The sequence below is a fragment of the Labrus bergylta genome, chromosome 1 (assembly GCF_963930695.1).
Source record: "Labrus bergylta chromosome 1, fLabBer1.1, whole genome shotgun sequence".
Classification (NCBI taxonomy): Eukaryota; Metazoa; Chordata; class Actinopteri; order Labriformes; family Labridae; genus Labrus; species Labrus bergylta.
Window position 1 is genome coordinate 35,837,257 of NC_089195.1, and position 20,000 is coordinate 35,857,256.

General features: G+C 44.3%; 2 protein-coding genes across 2 annotated transcripts in view; one reads left to right on the top strand and one right to left on the bottom strand.

Moving 5' to 3' along the window:
- Positions 1 to 6,199, bottom strand: part of strn (striatin, calmodulin binding protein) — a gene marked incomplete at its 3' end in the record, with an annotated part of 39,990 nt that extends 33,791 nt beyond the window's left edge. Inside the window, 1 exon segment of the mRNA XM_065960207.1 lies at positions 5,821 to 6,199. Within this exon segment, the coding sequence (XP_065816279.1) occupies positions 5,821 to 6,042 (222 nt within the window).
- A 1,874-nt stretch (positions 6,200 to 8,073) lies between these two features.
- Positions 8,074 to 16,062, top strand: map1lc3c (microtubule-associated protein 1 light chain 3 gamma). The gene is made up of 4 exons (XM_020625605.3): positions 8,074 to 8,223; positions 8,310 to 8,365; positions 8,467 to 8,573; positions 15,729 to 16,062. The coding sequence occupies exons 1-4, from the start codon at positions 8,163 to 8,165 to the stop codon at positions 15,895 to 15,897; spliced, it is 393 nt and encodes a 130-aa protein (XP_020481261.1). The 5' UTR covers positions 8,074 to 8,162; the 3' UTR covers positions 15,898 to 16,062.
- Positions 16,063 to 20,000: the final 3,938 nt, after the last annotated feature.

Below are 20,000 nucleotides of genomic sequence, written 5' to 3' on the forward strand. Positions count from 1 at the left end.
GCCAAGAAACAATCATTAAGACTAAGTTTTCTGTTCGCAGAGTGAACACAGATAATACTGCACACTGAGTCAGATATAACTCAGATTGTGTGATGCAGGGTGTGTGTGTGTGTGTGTGTGAAGCATGCACAGGCTGCACAAACAAGGTGTGGAGGAATGTGAACAATGTGTCAAACTGTCAGCACACACAAGTAGACCTGCATTAAATCCTCACAGACACACAGAACACATGAGCATATCTGAGTGCGTCTGTGTGTCAGAGATTAAATGAGCTGCAGAAACAAGAACACCTTTACCCTGATGGTACAGTATATATATGTGTGTGTGTGTGTGTGTGAGCGTTGTCACGACTACTGAACGATAAACTTCGATATGGCAGAGCAGGATTTTGAAAGTGAGGGGGTCTGCAGCCCCGCTCGCCCAAACGAGTACGAGAGCCAAAGAGCTACAGAGACGTGTCATTTTAAAAGACGTGAATAACAAGAGTGAGAATAAATTCAGCGTGCAACAATCCTCCTTATATCTGAACACATTTCTCTTCATCTACACCTCTGAGCTCATGTGGGGATTTCTTCTTCTGTCTTCAGTGCAGAGCGAGCCGATTGCTGGCCTGAAGCAGTGACTCAGCGTGTTTCATCACAGTGACATCACACTGAGGCTGAAGTCCTGACACGGTGACATCACACTGAGGCTGAGGTCCTGACACGGTGACATCACACTGAGGTCCTGACACGGTGACATCACACTGAGGCTGAGGTCCTGACACAGTGACATCACACTGAGGCTGAGGTCCTGACACGGTGACATCACACTGAGGCTGAGGTCCTGACACGGTGACATCACACTGAGGCTGAGGTCCTGACACAGTGACATCACACTGAGGCTGAGGTCCTGACACGGTGACATCACACTGAGGCTGAGGTCCTGACACGGTGACATCACACTGAGGCTGAGGTCCTGACACAGTGACATCACACTGAGGCTGAGGTCCTGACACGGTGACATCACACTGAGGTCCTGATACAGTGACATCACACTGAGGTGCTGACACAGTGACATCACGCTGAGGCTGAGGTCCTGACACAGTGACATCACGCTGAGGTCCTGACACAGTGACATCACACTGAGGCTGAGGTCCTGACACAGTGACATCACGCTGAGGTCCTGACACGGTGACATCACGCTGAGGTCCTGACACGGCGACATCACGCTGAGGTCCTGACACAGTGACATCACACTGAGGTGCTGACACAGTGACATCACGCTGAGGCTGAGGTCCTGACACAGTGACATCACGCTGAGGTCCTGACACAGTGACATCACACTGAGGCTGAGGTCCTGACACAGTGACATCACACTGAGGTCCTGACACAGTGACATCACGCTGAGGTCCTGACACAGCGACATCACACTGAGGCTGAGGTCCTGACACAGTGACATCACGCTGAGGCTGAGGTCCTGACACAGTGACATCACACTGAGGTCCTGACACAGTGACATCACACTGAGGCTGAGGTGCTGACACAGCGACATCACGCTGAGGTCCTGACACAGCGACATCACACTGAGGCTGAGGTCCTGACACAGTGACATCACACTGAGGTCCTGACACAGTGACATCACACTGAGGTCCTGACACAGCGACATCACGCTGAGGTCCTGACACAGCGACATCACGCTGAGGTCCTGACACAGTGACATCACACTGAGGCTGAGGTGCTGACACAGCGACATCACGCTGAGGTCCTGACACAGCGACATCACGCTGAGGTCCTGACACAGTGACATCACACTGAGGCTGAAGTCCTGACACAGTGACATCACACTGAGTTCCTGACACAGTGACATCACGCTGAGGTCCTGACACAGTGACATCACACTGAGGTGCTGACACAGTGACATCACACTGAGGTCCTGACACAGTGACATCACACTGAGGCTGAAGTCCTGACACAGTGACATCACACTGAGGTCCTGACACAGTGACATCACGCTGAGGTCCTGACACAGTGACATCACACTGAGACAGTAGTGATGACCGGCGGCAGGAAGTAACCCCGTCAGGTGCGCAGGACACCTGTAATGCTCGTAGTTAGAATCTGACCTCTAGATCTCACTGAAGAATATACAACACATGTTGTCCTCGTCTGCCCCGGCGCCCAAAACTTTATTTTAGATTGTTTTTAATGTGTGATGTTGGAGTGTGAGCATGTTTGAGATTATGGAGAAGAAGATCTGTCAGGATTCTCATCATGTGTGGGATGTTACCAGAATTCAAAATGGGGAAGGATTTGAAAACTCCTTCAGTGTGAGCCGGGCTTTAAAGGGTTAATTCAACTGCAGGACAACAACATCACACTTTCTCTCACATCACAGTTTTTATTTTACTATGTGGGGAAAAAAAGATGATTCATGAGGTCTGCCCTGCGGGATCATTTCAGACCCTGTGTACAGTGTGTGTGTGTGTGTGTGTGTGTGTGTGTGTGTGTGTGTTTCAGTGTGTTTTTGTATTTTTAGCTGCGGCTGAAGAGGAAGGAAGTCGAGCGTCAAACATCCTCCTGAACAGGAGCGATGCGTGTGTAACCGCACACACAGCTCACACATGACTTCACCTCAATGTCGCATCCCTGCAGACCCCCCCCCTCCCCCCCCCGACATACACACACACACACACCCTTATCCACACAAACACACACTCCTCCAGGGCTAGAAAACAAATGATTTGATTTGTGGGTGTAATCGACCGGTGTACAGCCCATAAAAGGTGGTCATTTGAAGATTTACCCAGAGTTCATCTGACCTGATACGAGTCAACACAAAATCTGAATGAATAAATAATTTAAACTATATCAGATTCATATAACTCCACATATTATCTGTTTGAAATGTGTCTGATTTTTGCATTTTTATAAATCTGGAGATGCTGACGCAGTTTGAAACGATACCCAACCCGAGAGCTAGCACAGCTAACGTTTAGCCACTAGCCCTTTTCAGAGCTCCATAACTCAGCTCGGCGTCGTCCAATCATATGAGTCTGTGGCCGCCGCAATATTGGTGTCCCAGTCGCTGAATTCACACAGCAGGAGCTCCACATACACACACAGTCAGACATGCACACACACACAGCGCTGGCGCTCCCCCGCTGGCTCAGCTGATCCTGTCTGTCCTCTGTAACGTCTCTGAAGACGATATCATGACATTCAGATATTGAAAGCGAAACATGACAGGGGGTAAATATGGCGGCACATATATGGCTAACACACACACACACACACACACACACACACACACACACACACACACACACACAACACACACACACAACACACACACACACACACACACACACACACACACACACACACCACACACACACACACACACACACACACACACACACACACACTTCTTTGTTTTTGTAGTAAAGTCTCACTAATCTCTCCCTTCTTGTGTGCCAGCTTTTCCTCTGTTTCCTCTTCCTCTTCCCTGCAGCGTCCTGACCTCAGAGGAAGTGACTCTCTCCTCTCTCCGTCTCCCAGTTTCATGACGTGCCGTCCGTCTGCAGCAGAACAAATGGATTTACAGCTGAAATTGGTTTCCAGTCCCCGGTCCGCCGCTCTGACACACTCCGGCTCAACGGGAAGGAAAATGAAAACGAGACGTTGTTGTTGTTGTTGTTGTTGTTGTTGTTGTTGTGTGTGAGAGCTGTTCTACAAATCTGAAACTTCAGAATCAAAGCGTGAGGGGACTGAAGAGGACGCTGCGCTGTGATTGCTGTCAGGTTGTAGTAAAAGGTAAACGGAGCAGAAGTGATTCTCTTCATGGAGAGTCTGTGATAAGAGCGCAGGACGAGTGTTGAGTCTGTCTTATGTAACAGAGAGAGAGAGAGAGAGAGAGAGAGAGAGATGAGAGAGAGAGAGACGTCATTTTAAGAGACTGAACAATGCTCATCAGAGGGGGGAGGGGCAGGGGGGGCGCTCAGACACAGTTTGAGATGTATTATAAAACCTTTCTTCAGTCAGTCCATGCTTCATGCATTCACTCAATTTATGGAATCGCTGCCGTCTAAATGCATGTTGGGCAGTGTGCAGGAGTTTCCTCTTCCCTCACTGAAGAGAAGAGTTAATCCCCATTTTGGGATGCCGAAGACTTCTTTTTGTGTCCCTGTAGTACTGAAACAGGTATCAGGATTATTTCATTTATCACCTGCTGCGCTGTCATTGGCTGGAGGAAACACACCAGCTCCACCCCCAGACACTCAACCAGAACAAAGCAGAACAGTAAAATCCAGTGAGAGGACTCTGCAGACGCAGTCACCACCTCACATGTACGGAGGCCCAGAAGGGACGATGGAGCTACTGACTCCATCTTTTATTTTGAATCAGCGTTAAAAAAAAAAAGGATCGGTATCGGCCGACGTCATCTGCAAATAATGTGACATGAACCGATGTTTATCTGTTGTGCCAAATCAATTTAATGCCGACATCTTGTACACCTCACTCCTGATTCAGAGAAGATGTTTTTTCTATCAGACAGATGTTAGACAAACTGTCGGGCATGGTGGGAGTCTGACACCTAAAGAAGTCATGGAACAAACATCTGTATCGGCCCTGATTCTCCAAATCAGTGCATCTCTATGAATACATCAGGACCGGTTTCCTCTACTGGTTGTGCTCATTATTTCGCCTACTTTTTTTGAAGTTCTGGTTCGGTTCATTTGACTTCTGTGTTATATTGACAATAATGGTTTTAGGAAAAGTGTGATTTTAAAGCCAGGAAGGAGACTCATCCTTTAAACCCTGTAACATCAAAACAAACCCTGTAAAGACATTCACATGATGCTTTACATGACAAATATCTTCATATTGTAGAGGTGGGGGAATCATCTCTCTGATTTTGTATTGAATTCCATGTTGACTTTCATGAAACACCACACTGGAGAGCTTCTTCACACAAAGTCACAGCTGAAAACACCTGCACGCCTACGTCTCGTGACTCACCTGGATCAAGGACTGTGCGTCCTTTATCGGACACATTCCAGCAGGGACGCACAGCCTGACATTCAGGGGACAAAACATTGACCTCGGTGGTCCTGATGGCTTTGTTTTTTAAGTCAGATGGGGACAGGGGTTAATGTCGGAGGTATACCTCAAACGCTGCTCAGGTAACATCGAGCATCAGTAATAAAACAATGCATGATTATACATAATTAATAGAATAGTTAACTGCTATAAAACTACTCCAACTCGTCACAGTAAGGACTGGTGAGTCGTAAATCTCAGCTAACCTGGTTAGCAAGTTAGCGCAGAAACCTGAGAGAAGACAACATTCGGCAAAACTACAGTTTGAAAATTACGTAATTCTACGACACCGCGTTTAATTTGATCTTAAAATACCACTGAGGCAAAACATGATATCTGTTCTGTGTCTACATTGGCATGATATTTAAATCGGCATTAAAATGGTGAGCAAAGAAGCCCGTTTAACAACACAACTTTACGTTTTATATGGAATGTGCGTCACTCTTTGTGCAGAACAACATACACGACGGACGGGAGCGACAAGCAGCGTGAAGCCCCCCTATAAGTACAAATATCACCACAAAGTGAGCTGATTGTTTAATTATTCCAACCCCGAATTAAAGGATTGATGCTTCCACCTCAAACAAAGTCCGAAATGTCACTTTACGGGGTGTTTTTGTTCACCAATAAGCAATTATTCATTAAATCCCAGTGTTTTCACACGGGGTTTGGCAGAGTGTTGTCACCATTCCAGGACGGTTAGCTAGCTCTCTAAACCTCCGTGACTGCGGGGTCTTACCTGCAGCTCGGCCCGCTCCACCTCCCACTGAGCCTTCTCCACCTCGAAGCGGGCCCACTCATGCTGGAGAAAGTGTAAGATCCCCGGGATGTTGTAGTGAGCCCGGGCCGCCTCTCCGCCGCCGAAGTCTCCAGTCTGCGGGGCTTTAATGTTCCCAGCGCCGGGCAGCCCCGAGATGTTGTTGTTGTTGAAGAAGACACCGGGGCCCGCCTGCTCGTCCATGACCGGACCGGGGGCGATGTGGCAGCTGGTTCGGTCCGGTTCTCTCAACCGAGTCGGTTAAAAAAAAAATCCTCAGCACGGAAAATAGTCCATCTACGGTCCCGCACAACTCCTGTCTGAACCAGCTGTCAAAGGATGAGACAACCGTCAAGCTACCGGACAGCGAACCAACACGTCACATCCGGTCCTCTCCTTCAAAATAAAACCAAACGTTTGATTTGGGTTTTTTTCGAACATACAAAAAACAAAAACAAAAAAAAGCTGTAGTTAAAAACATGCAGAAAATAAATAAATTAAATACACAACAAAATAAATAAAAGTCCCTAATTCGCTCGAAAAGGAGAAAGGAGAAGTTAAAACATATTTAATCGTGCCTCTTTTTCCGTGTTTAGCAAATAAATAAATAAAATCCAACCATAAAATAAAATCTGGATAATGTTCCAACTTTATATCAATTAGTATCTTTGAAAATATATCAATCTACATGCGTTTGAACCAGGTGTACGTGTTAGCAACATACTTGCCTTCCTGACTTCCTGTGCTTCTGCAGCCAGCCTCTAGTGGACACTCGAGGAACTGCATGATTTTACACTTCAGTGTCGGCTTCATTTATCAAAGCCAGCCTCTAGTGGACACTCGAGGAACTGCAGGATTTTACACTTCAGTGTCGGCTTCATTTATCAACACATGAGGTTGCTGCTTGGACAACACTCAAGAAAGTTTATGGTGCGTTCCATTAACCAGGAACAACATCTTTCTCTCACCTCAGAAAGTATTCTGAAGGTACTTCCGCTTAGGCTAACATTAAAAGCTTCACACACCTGGGGACTGTGACATCAACTACAGCTTAGCCCCGCCCTCTACTGTAAATCTTCTCAGGCTATTTGCTAGTCAGATAAACACTGATAACTTTCTCAAACTGCAGAGGAGCAGCTGTTACGTCACAAACTCCTCAGAGTCAATTTTAAGAATCTCTGGATTTATTATTCTGAGAAGTTGGTGCAGTTTTTTTTTGTTTTTTTTATCTAAATGTTTTTCCGTCCTGGCTGTATTTGAACTAACATATGTTTAGGGTTTTATTTGTTGTTGTTCATACTGTGAAAAATAAACATTTGTTAGGGGGGCCGAAATGGCATCACGACACTTTCAAAATAAAAGCAGACATATTTTTTTTGCTCCCAGAGATTCACAGGAGCTGCGTCCACAGACAGCAGAGGAGCTACTCGTCAACAGGCGAGGCGGGCAACTGCTTGGAGCCACATGCCAGAAGGAGGCCATGGTGATGAAAGCTGGCTGAAGGGGGCCCTGGATCAATTTTTGCCTAGGACCCTAACAGACTCTGGAATCGCCACTGGCTTCTGTTTAGCGCATGTTTTCAATACAAAACCAAATATGTAGTTCAGCGTTTGAGCGCTCTCCGCCCTGAGCGCACAAACGCCCCGTGGGCTCAAAAGTTTTTTTTTTGCTGCCTCACATCGCTCTCAGTTGAAAGGAGATCTTTTGGAACAGTGCTGCGCTCATCACCGACTAATCAAAATGAAGAAGGGGCGGGACTTCTTATATCAGCTTTGTCGACAACAATGGACGGGGACACACTAGTCTGACCCGTCTATTCCAGCTCTCAGGTTGAGTCCAAAAACTTGTGAGGAAAATGTTTACTGAGGGAATAAATCAACTCAGAAGTAGGAGCGTATTATCATAGACTTCTATGGTGGACTTAATTGTGAAACAGTGCCATCTGCTGGTCGTTTGAAATAATGCAGGTTTCGCTTTTTATACCCAGAGGCTTAAAATCCACTTCTTCAATCTTTGAGAAATATTATTTTTCTTCATCACAGCTGATGTCTGGTCCTGCAGCCCCCAGTGTGTGTGTGTGTGTGTGTGTGTGTGTGTGTGTGTGTGTGTGTGTGTGTGTGTGTGTGTGCGCGCAGTGGGACTGTGGGAGCTCCACTCTGCGGCTTTAAGATTCATGCTTGCTGCTTGCTGCTCCGGCCATGTGCTAATCAGCTGATGCGTCTCAGCCGCCTCTATTTAACCGCTGCTCGGTCCAGTCCACCTCTCACCCTGCTGCTGCCTCCATCACACACACACTCACACACCCACCCACACACACACACAGCATGCCTCCGTTCAACAAAACCCCTCAGCAGATCAAAGCCTTCAAACAGAGGAAGAGCTTTGGTAAATGTCTCCGAAATGGAAGAAAAACTCGCGTGGGAGACTGTTTTTTATTTTTTTAACTAACTTGTTTTCTTTTCTGTGCGCAGCGACACGGAAACAGGAGGTGGCAGGGATCCGCTCCAAGTTCCCCAACAAAATCCCGGTAAGTTTCTTCTTCACATCATGCAAACAGGTTTTTAAAATGTAGCGGTGTTAAGTGTCCTCACCTGGTCTGTGTTTGTTTGTTTGTTTGTTTGTTTGCAGGTAATAATCGAACGATACGATAAGGAGAAGTATCTCCCTCCTCTGGATAAAACTAAGTTCCTGGTCCCGCATGAACTCACCATGACTCAGTTCGTCACCATCATCAGGTAAACGGAGCTTCTCTTCATGTTTAACTTTTTTTTTTTTTACATGATGCTCAATGTGTCTCAGGCTGACGTGGGGCGATGACTGTGTCGTGTAATGCTTCCGGAGACACTTTGGATGTGACTATTTACTGGCGCAGTGATGTTTCAGAGAACAGGGGGTCTTCATGCAGGCCTAGTGGAGTTTCAAAAGGCTGATAGTGCTGCAGTCAGTTGATGTGTGTGTTGCTGACTTTCCCGGAAGTTATTTGCCTTTTTTCAAATGTTTAAAAAAATCACCTCGACATTTTCCTCCAAATGCTCAGAAAACAAAAGGTGCAATATTTCCTAACGTAAGGCAAATAAACAGAGTGCTCCCAACCTGCAGAATATGGATTTATGCAGGGTGTGGAATTTCAGAGTGAAACATGGCTTTAACAATCAAACAGTGGATCGATTCAGCTGGCTGCAGAGTAATCCTCAGGAGCCGAAATGTGCCTGGTCAAAGTACGGGCCACTAAAAAAGGTTATTTAGAGGCGTATTCTTTAACCTTGGCCCTAATTATTTTTGGTGCAATATGATTTAAAAAAAAGTGGGGCAAAAGGTTTAACAATCGTTACATAAAACAGGCTGTGATGCAGGTGAAGGTTAAAATACTCTCAAGTGGGGGGGGAGCCTCTCTGTACTCCCTCGAATACTTTCAGTTCAAAAAAGCAGCTGAACATGACGGAGAGAGAAACAGAAGATCCAACACTTAAAGAAGCCTCGTACTTTAAATGTAGAATATCTCTTTAAAGGGGAACTCTGGAGGTTTACACTTTCACAGTTTTTGGGCTCTAAATGGTGAAGTGATTAAGAATTGTTCCAGTAGACGTCGTCAGCCTGCAGCAGGGAAACAGGCTGCAATGGATGCAATATTACCCAATATTATCTTTTTTTCCCTCACAGGCTCAGATTGTTTTCGTAAGTTTGTGACAACATCACAGAAATGATCCTGCAGAGAGAGAGAGCTTTATGTTACAGAGGAAGAAGTGTTACATCACTCTCTACAAAACTACAATCTTACAGATCTGTAGAATTACAGGCTGACTATTTTCTGGTGTGTTTGTAGAGAGTGATGTAACACTTCTTCTCTGTAACATAAAGCTCTTTCTCTTCAGGGATCCTCTCACTGATGTTGTCACAAACTTAGAGAAATAACCTGAGCCTATTTTTATAAATGCTAAGCTAGGAGCTAACACAGTGTTACCTGGAGCAGCAGTGTCTGTACTCAACCTTCACTGCTCTGAGTCCTCAGATGAGACGATGTGTCTGTTTTCAGTAAATGTTCTGAACTCCTCTCTGACTGTTTGAGACATTCTGAGCCGGTTTCACTTCCTTCCCGAGACGCTCGGTCTTTGTCAGGATTACTCTGCAAAAACTCTCCGTCCACTAACGGCACACTGTAGAGCAGAATCTGTTTTACAAGTGCAACAGATTCCTCCACTTGTTTTTTTTTTTTTTTTTCTTTAAACGGATGTTTTAAAGTCTCTACTCAGATTCAGATACTCTCCTTTATTTGTTACAGAACAGATTCACAAAGTTTCAAATTAGGTCGAGTTCTCTTCTCTGATGTTTGGAGACAGTCAGTAGCTTTCTCCTTCAAAATAAAATCCAGACTTCTCCTAAAGTAAGGCTGCTCATTGTCCCTTCTGGGCCTCCGTACATCTGTGGTGGTGACTGTGTGGTTAGCTTGTGCTAGCATGAATTAGCTTGCAGTGTAGCTACAAGCATTAAATGTACACATTATGTCCTGCAGGGGGTGGGGCTTCTAGAGGAGGAGGGGCCAGTTTGAACGTTGTTTACAAACATTTCTGCTGACTCCACATTTTACTTATTACTTCAGGACAACAACGCTGTTTCTTCCAGTGAATAACTCGTCTTCACAGGAAAACAAAGAGTTAAATAATATGTTGCTGAATGTCCTCTTTAGGCTTCTGTATAATTCTCCAGCTTTTTAAAATGTGTTGCATGAGGCTGTAATTCTTTTAGGATTTCCTCGTGCAGAAGAAATTTAGCATGAAAATTATGTTTCAAACTCATTTTTCTTGTTTGAGGGTTTCAGTTTAAATCCAGACTCAAACGCTCACAGCCGCTAAAGACTGAAGTTTGTTTCCCAACATGCTCGCTCTACGAACACTCGCTCTTTGTTGTTGGATAATCCACTCAGGTTCCAGTGACCCACTACTTGAGAAGTAGTCCCCATGAACACTTGATGTTCTGCAGATTAGCCAGAGAAACACTTTCTGAGTTGATACCAGAATCTGTAACTTTCAGATGAAACTGTTTTTATTTTTTTTGCTGTGGTATTAAAAAGTTAGCTTCTAAAAGTTAGCTAACGTCGTCCATGTCTTTGTGTGATCGAGACATTTCTCTCCTCGTCACATTAAAGGAGGAGTCACAACATTCAAACTAGGCCCCTCCTCCTCCAGAAGCCCCATCCCCTGCAGGAAGTAGTGTGTATGTTTACTGCTTGTAGCTACACTGCAAGCTAACGCACGCTAGCACAAGCTAACCGCCGGCGTTCGGCACCTTCCTGTCCAACAGGAAGTAGATCAACTCCACGTCCAACACAAGGTTCACCCTCGTTTCAGAACGATCTTTATCCACTTGGTGTTTCTCCTCACTCTCATTATATTTTCTCTTCTTTAATGCTACGTCCACGTCCGTCATATTCACCGCTTTGAATCTCGTCCAATCACTGAATAGTATCCACTCCTAAACTCACCTGCTGCGCTGTCATTGGCTGGAGGAAACACACCAGCTCCGCCCCCAGAAACGTCCCGAGTCAACCAGAACAAATCAGAGCAGTAAAATCCAGTGAGAGGACAGAGTCTCTGCAGACACAGTCACCACCACACATGTACGGAGGCCCAGAAGGGACGATGGAGCAGCTTCACTTTAGGAGAAGTCTGTATTTTATTTTGAAGGAGAAAGCTGCTGACTCTTTAAGACAAAATACAAAAAAGCACAAACAATTGAATTTTTGTTTAAATTTGGTTATTGTTTATAGTTGGTATTTTATTTTTTCAATAACACTGGACAACAGAGACTTTATAAAATGAATTGATGCATGTCTTCTTACGGCTTAAGTAGCATAAGATGGTGATTTATCTTCTCGTATAAAAAGGGAACTCAGAGTTTATTTTTTATAGTTTTCTTGTTGGATTGTTGTTGTCTTTCTTCTGGCACTGGATGGCTTCATGAAACTGAAGCTTCAGTGTTTATCCAGCTCTGCATGGGTCTGTAAACCTTTCTGTGTTCTAACCTCTCTCCATTTTTCAAAAGCATCTCCAATATTGATCCTAGTTTGAGCACGTTTCTGCTCGTGGAGCTTATTAGAAACATGCAGAGGCTTTTTAGGTCGGGTACAATCACTTCTATCTGAACCACTTCTCTCGACCGCTTCCATCACTGCAACACCTGTTGACCTGATAACTGCTCTCATATCTGACAAACCGAGGGGCGTCTAAAACGGCCGTGTGGTGGTCGCCTTAAAAGCGCCTACCTTCTCTGGTCCAAACAAATCCAGAGCATTCAGGAGCAGAATCTAAAGTTAGGAGGAGGACATACTGGCTGCTGCATTGTTGTCAGAGAAGCCAGCACTTCAACATAGCATGTTTCCTTAATGATCAGAGAGTAAGATACCTTTATCATCTCACTGATTGGTCCTTAAGAGGAGAATCATCTCTTTGGTGACTATGTGGAAGTGTGAGCTTTGACATTTATTCATCCTGATGTCGTTCCTCGTTTTTGAATCTTTCAGTTTTGTAGCTTCTCTGCAGGTTTTCGGGGTTTCCTCTCTGTCATCATTACACAGCAGAAAACTCAGGCGTGAAGATGTTTCAGTGTCTAAAGGACTAAATGAGTTACAGCTCAAGGTTCAATTAAAGCAACAAAGCATCCTCTCAGTAAAACAAGCCATGAACCAAACCTGCTCTGCACGCTCACCATGTCCTTTACACATGCTATGGAGGCGTGCTGATGATTTAGATATGCTGACTCTAGCTTTGATAAGAAGTCAACCATAAATGAAGTAATGGAGCTCAACAGTGACGCCCACGAACTGAACTATAAACATGCCAGGCGACAACACATGTTTACCTAATGCTGACTTTTCTTAACCAGGAGAGAAACTCGTTGACATTAACGCATCTTTGAATCAACATCCAGAGTGTCGAGCAGTGAAACACACTATTAGAAAAACGCCTTTTAAGTCAGCTTATTTCTTTTTATCTGCAGCCTTTTGGATCATTTGTAGAAAATGTATCTGAACAATGAACCATCACCTTTGAGCTCTGTTGTGTAAACGGTTTTATTTGAATACATTGAAAGGCTAACACAGAGCAGGTTAATGTGTTTTCATGACGCCTGTAGTGTCTTTAGTTTAACTTCTTCATGCTTAAGTCTTAAAGGAAGAATGTGCAACTTTTTGATCCAGTAGATGTCGCCGTTGAGCACCAGCATGAAACCAAAACAAACTTCTGTTAGGCCACGCCTCCTCCAAACTGAAGCCTCCGCTCTCCTCCAGAGACACACCTCCAACCCCCCCTCCACTCGAGTTCACACAAATGAGTCAAGCACAAGCAGCAGACAAATTTGTCCTTTGCTTGAGCTACAATCACCTGTGTCCTGCATTGTTGTGTTAGCATGCTAATGTTAGCGCTCTTTAGTTAGCTCGTAGCTTCACATTGTTGTGTTAGCATGCTAATGTTAGCGCTCTTCAGTTAGCTCGTAGCTTCACATTGTTGTGTTAGCATGCTAATGTTAGCGCTCTTTAGTTAGCTCGTAGCTTCACATTTCATGTAAACTGACACAGAATGAGCGTGATCTAAAAACTCTTACTAACATCTAAATAATCAGTGAGTATGTTCTTCTTCTTCTCTCTAGTTCTTGACTAAAACAGCTTTTATACACAAGGGGAGGAGCCGGCCGTCCCGTCCATGTAAACACGGCTCTGACAACAACACAGCCAGCGGGACTCGAGCTTCTCCCTCACTGTAGACAGTCAGGACTCAGAGACACATTTACACAGGACAGACTTTATGATTTATTGATGTGGAACATGTCACACATTCATCCTGCAGCTTTTCAGTGCATTCAGGTACACTCTGCTTTGTCTGAACTTTTAAAACTTTGATCCTCTGGCTCTGCTTCAGTCTGAATCATAAATCCTGAATATTGTTGTCAACATGTTTCCTTTGAGTCTCAACACTTCCTTTCACCGAGCCGGTTGGGACACATGTTAAGCCGTGCAAAGGATTGTGGGTCAGAATTTGAGAGAATCATGCAGGCTTATAGTCTGCTAAATAAATGAGGCCAACCTGGTGAGCCTGTAAATCCTTTTCTTTCTAAGTAAGAAATATAGTTTGAACCAAGAAAAGGAGTCGACTTAGTTTTTTAAACATTTTAGTGGAAAGATGAAAACGTAGAATTCATAACGCAGAGTAAATTGTTTTTAAAGAAGTGTTGTCCTGAGATCTGCTTGTTACATCTGCTGGAGTTTTAGAATCTCATGGACTGAAATTTGGTCCAGCTGCTTCCTGATTGGCTCCTTTTTTTTTTTTTTTTTTAATTTGGTTTGGTTTTTAATTGGAGAGATATCTGGGAGAGAGAGTGGGGTAGGGCACGATAACCACTAGACCATTGGTTCCCAAAGTGGAGTTCGGGACCCCCTGAAGTTAAAAAGAAGTTCATATTAAGGGAGATTCATGCTTGCATGAAAGTTGTCTGTAAACAAACAAAAGATTGACGCCTTAAACCACTCCAGGGGGTCCACTGTCTCTAGCACTGTTACTTTAGGGGGGGGGGGGGGGGTTTGTCACCGGCTGAAACTTTTGGGAACCCCTGCACTCTGCTGCCGGTGCCAACGTAGACAAAGAAAGACGCACTGCTTAGAGGAAGACTTGCGCTTGTGCAGTAAACTCCTGCAGGAGAATGTCGCTGTAAACTTAAACAAAAATAATTTATTTCAGAGCATCAACAACAATCCTCAGAAATGTTTAACCTGCTGCTGCAAACGATCTCATTCTGAATGCCTCAAAAACCCAAGAGTTGGTCTTTGATTTCAGACGGGAAAGGGAATCCCATCCTCCCATCATCATAAATGGCGAGGCAGTAGAGATGGTGAGGAGTTTTATATTTCTTGGTGTCACTATTTCAGATGACCTCAGCCGGCACTTGAACACCAGTAACATCGTCAAGAAGTCCCAACAGCGTCTCTTCTTCTTCTTAAGGGAATTTAACGGACACGTCTTTCATAACTTTTGACAGGAGTGTTATTGAAGCATCCTCAGCAGCTCACTGACAGTCTGCTTTGGTAACCTCACTGTGCAGGTAGAATGATTGGTGTCGGCCTGAGATCTCTAGAAGAGATTTATTGTGCTCGGCTCCTGTCACCTGCCCTCAGCATCACCAGGGACCCCACAGGTCATCCTGCTGCCAGTCTCTTTGTTCCTCTTATTTCAGGCCGACCGCATCACTCCATTAGATTCACTTTGACCCGTCATGCAAACAGTTTCTTCCCATGTGAACGTATGATTTACTTGTGTGTTTCTCATGTTGTCTTACTCTCTCTGCTTTCTTTCTCTTTATTTATATTGCCTGTTTTTATTTTATTTACTGTCTTGTGTCTATGTCCAGTAGTACTATTTACCTCTTGCACAAGTTTTCCAATGTGGTTTTATCCTTCAAATAGCGAAAAACTAAACAGCACCTGTGTCTGATCAGACGTAAAGCTGATCGTTTGCACTTTTTTTTCCTAGATCCTTGCTTGTGTTGTACTTGCTCTCTTCTGTTCGCCTCTTTTAGATAAAATCGTCTGATAAATGATTTGGGGAATGTTTGTCACTCTGCCTTTACCGGTTAGATTTGAGATGTTTGCTTTGATGCACTTATTCCAAATCGTAGCTCTTGAAGAGTTACTTGAAATGTAAAGTCCTGGCATTCTAATAACCAGGAGATGACATAATTCCTCTCCTACGTACCCGTCATATGAAATAGTTTTTATATTAAAGCAGTTTTACATTTGGATGATTCTATCATTTTAAACCCTGTGGTATCAAACATGTTGACTACCTGACACTCTCTGCACTACTCGTGTCTCTAACCCCCCTCGCTCTGTGTTGTTCTTCTCTCAGGAACAGGATGGCGCTGCTGCCCACTCAGGCCTTCTACCTGCTCATCAACAACAGCGGGCTGGCCAGCATGTCCCTCACCATGGCTCAGGTGTACAAAGACCACCAGGACGAGGACGGCTTCCTCTACATGACGTACGCCTCGCAGGAGGTGTTCGGACACTCGCACTAACTAACCCCTAAATATATTCTAGATTTTATTCCCCGCTGAAGACTCTATATCTGCTGTACAAAGAAAATAAGTTGTATATATTGTAATATGTGTTGTATATGTTGATTGTGTGGGATGGATTTTAATGAAGTATGTGGATCCAATAAATCTTAAGTCAAACTCTGAGGTGTGTATGTGTCGTACGTTAAAGGGGGAGCGTTGTATTTTTGAACCTTGGCCTCTTTTTCAACACGTTCTGCTGTGTAAACGACGACCGGTTGCAAAAGATTTGGAATTTCACCAGAAGATTTCATCAGTCGGCTGAAACCGTAATCCTCGAGGGAAAAATGACCCAATCAAAACTAGTCCACTTAAAGTTAGTTTTGTCCCTGACAGGCACCTTTATATTACAGAGGAAGATAATCTCTTGGATTTATTCTCAGGGTTATCTGGTTTAAAGGAGCAGTATGTAACTCTGACACCTAGTGTTTAAAATGGGTACTGCAGTCTAAATTCTAAACATCATAGAGAGCTGTCTCCCCCCCTCCTCTCTAGAGTTGATGCTCACTCAGGTCACCATGTGGTGGACTCTGAAGCTTCAGTGTTTATCCAGCTCTGCATGGGTCTGTAAACCTTTCTGTGTTCTAACCTCTCTCCATTTTTCAAAAGCATCTCCAATATTGATCCTAGTTTGAGCACGTTTCTGCTCGTGGAGCTTATTAGAAACATGCAGAGGCTTTTTAGGTCGGGTACAATCACTTCTATCTGAACCACTTCTCTTGCCCGCTTCCATCGCTGCAACACCTGTTGACCTGATAACTGCTCTCATATCTGACAAACCGAGGGGTGTCCAAAACGGCCATGTGGGGGGGGGCTTTAAAACTGCCTACCTTCTCTGGTCAAGACAAATCCAGAGCGTTCAGAATCTAAATGTCTTCATGTGTGATCATAAAAGTTGAGATTTAAAAGAGCAGCCGTCAGACTCGATGCCTTGGCTTCATGCACAGCTTGATCCCAGACTCCACCTAGTGTTCAGTGTTGGTATTGCACTCAAATACAAGTTCAGTGTTGTGTTGGGCATTTTGGCTCCAACAGCCTCAAGACAAAACTAATTAGAGTTCTGAACTATAGTGATTAAAATCCTGTCCTCTCGTCAATCTGTGTTCAGGGATTATTTCAGTTAAACCTGTTTTTCTTTAAGAATTAGGTTAAAAAAACAAACTTTTTAAATCCTTTACTTGGAGGTAATGGGAGTTCACCTCCGGTTTCACACCAGTCAGAGAACGGGTGCAGAAACAGGCAGATTCAATTAAGATGTGTTTATGTAAGTACTACCTGTGTGCTTTTATTTTCAAATAAAGTAAGGCCCTTCTGATAGATGGAAGGTTACTACAGATCAATAGTCACTCAAATTACAATCGCCTAGCAACCAGTATCACAGCAACATAAAGAACTGATTCAGAGTCTTTGACGTCGCCTCATGAAGTCTTTTATTTCTCTCCTTTCAGAATTTGTTAAAGTGAAATATCTCCACTAAACACAGGAATACAGTTTGTTTTAATACCATAAAGTCAAAGTCATGAAATATTTATTTTGTCCAGCAGGTGGCAGCAGAGATCCATCAGCCTCTCCTTCACTTCATCCTTTTCACTTTTTAATCATAGGACTACATTTTGAATGAGACAGACGGTCTCTGTCTCTCCAGTGTGACCACAGGGAGGTGCTCTCGACCTGTCTCTGCAGTGAATCCTCACTTCAGAGAGAGTCTAAAAAAAAAAAGAAGTTCTGCAGTGTGTAACTTCTTTCTTTTCTTGGATTTCATTACAGACTTCATTAGCTGGTTTGTTGATCTCACTTGTTCCTCTGAGTCGCTGAAGTTTCTCCGTCATTAACTGTGATCGAAAAAAACCCCAACATGATTAGAAACTCTGAAACTGCAGCAGCTCGCTCGCAGAGAGGGAGGGTGAACTGTCCGTTTCTGTCCATTTTTTTTCCAGCACTTTGGTCGGCTGCTGTTCTTAAATGTGCTCTATAAATAAATCTGACTCGACTTTGGGGCAGCTGTGGCTCAGTTTGCAGAGTTAGCCCATTCATTCACATTCACACACCGCTGATGAAGCAGGGGGAGCAACTTGGTGGTTAAGTGTCTCCCCCAAGGACACATCAGACATGTGGCTGCAGGGGCTGGGAATCAAACCCCTGACCTTACGGTTGAGAGACGACTGACTCTACCACTCAGCCAGTTTAGTGTAACCCAAACATTTTTCTTTCCTTTAGGCGGTTTGCTTTTCTTTTGTCGTCTGAACTTCTTTTGCCGTGTCAGATTTGTATCGATCTTTTTAATGCACTATAAAAGCAAAGGGCTCCTCACCTGCCGTCTTCAGAGGTCATTGTATCGGTACAGGTTAAATAAAGGTGAAACACGTACAGCAGATGATCGGATGACGAGAGAACCTGACATGAGTGGAGTCAGAGGTCGTGTTTAATGTCCTGCAGGAATCAGGGGCGGGGCCTCTGAGAAACCAATCGCTGCAGTTAATGAAGCCTGTTGTTGTGCCGCTGTAATGGACACACACACGGACACACACACACACACACACACACACACACACACACACACACACACACACTCTCACTCATTGAGTCTCGTTTGGGAAATAGCTTTTTGTCTCACTCTCATTAACGGCCTCTGGAGTTTATAGAGAGAAACCAGAGGGTATAAAAGTTTACACTCTAGGTTTTTATTCTCTCTCTTTAGTTTCCTGAAGTCAGAGAAGCCTCCGGAGCGAGACTCCATTCTTAGAAAAGACTCTTTACTCCATTTCATCAGCCTTTAAGAGCTGTATGAGGAGACTGGAAGAGACAAACGATTATTAAGTATTATTAATCTCATCTTATTTTGTCCCTTACGGCTCACCGTAGACAGTTGTCCTCAGGGTCTCCCTCTAGTCGCAATGATGTAAAAGAAGGACACTGCTACTTAATGCAGGGGCGTCTCCAGGATTTCAGAGCCCCCGTGTACAGATACCACTCGGGGCCCCTCTCCACCACCGCCTGAGTGTATCTGAACAATGTGCAGAAGTTTTTATGCTACTTTTTTGGGAACTGAAAACAAGAAATGACCCTGGATTTGATGCTGAGGAATTCTAAATTCTGATTCTGAATTTTAAGAAGCTGATATCGTGACCCTCCTACTTCTCTTTTCTTCCCTCCAAATTCATGACAGAGTGTTTCCATCAGATTTTCTGCTGATGTTTCATCCTTCTTAGTGTATGTCAACACAGGGACGCTGCAGTTCAACAGGCAGGGCCGGCAACTGCTAGGAGCCCCAGGCCAGTAAGGGGGCCCCTGAGGCCTGACAAACTTTAAAGGCGCAATGTGATTTTTCACACTTAAATATAACATAAATCAAGTATCTCCTCTGAAAATAACTCTGTGAGTCATGACTGTCTACAATGGGTGTAACACCCGAGTCCCACTGTCTGTGATGTTTTCAGAGTTTTCAGAGTCCTATCTTCACTTTGTTTACATCGCCCGGACGGCCGGCTGACTCCTCCCCTCGTGTATAAAAGTTGTTTAATTGAGGGACTAGAGAAAAGAAGAATAACATACTGTACTCACTGCTTAACTGTGTTTCTAGATCACGCTCATTTCAGGTAAATTTACATGCAGTGTGAAGATACCAGCATAATAAAGATCGCTAGCATTAGCATGCTAACACAACAATGCAGCGTGAGTTGTTTTGGTTTCATGCTGGTGCTCAAGGGCGACATCTACTGGATCAAAACATCACATATAAAGACTTTAACCCACAGAAAGGAGAACCTCCTAAAGGGGGTCCTAAAGGGGGACAGCACTACATCTCGATGCCTTGCTAAGCATCACATGCATTACTCCTGTGAAAACCAAAGTTTGTCAATGAAAGTCAGTGAAGGAAATTCTTTCTGGAAGTGAAAAAAAAGGAGGAAGAGGAGCATGAGTCTGGACACTGGAAGACATGATGGGGATGAACACTGGTTAGACTGGTTCGAGGGGCCCCAGCAGACTCTGGAGTGGTCTCTGTGTAAACACCAGAGGTCTCCTTCAGTATTCACTTTAAATCTCAGGGAGGGAAAGTGACTCCG

Bases quoted from the DNA above. Each gene is read 5' to 3' on its own strand.
- map1lc3c (XM_020625605.3), top strand. From the start codon at position 8,163: ATGCCTCCGTTCAACAAAACCCCTCAGCAGATCAAAGCCTTCAAACAG. The intron at 8,224-8,309 runs GTAAATGTCTCC...TTCTGTGCGCAG, and splicing joins CAAACAGAGGAAGAGCTTTG to CGACACGGAAACAGGAGGTG. The intron at 8,574-15,728 runs GTAAACGGAGCT...TTCTTCTCTCAG, and splicing joins CAGTTCGTCACCATCATCAG to GAACAGGATGGCGCTGCTGC.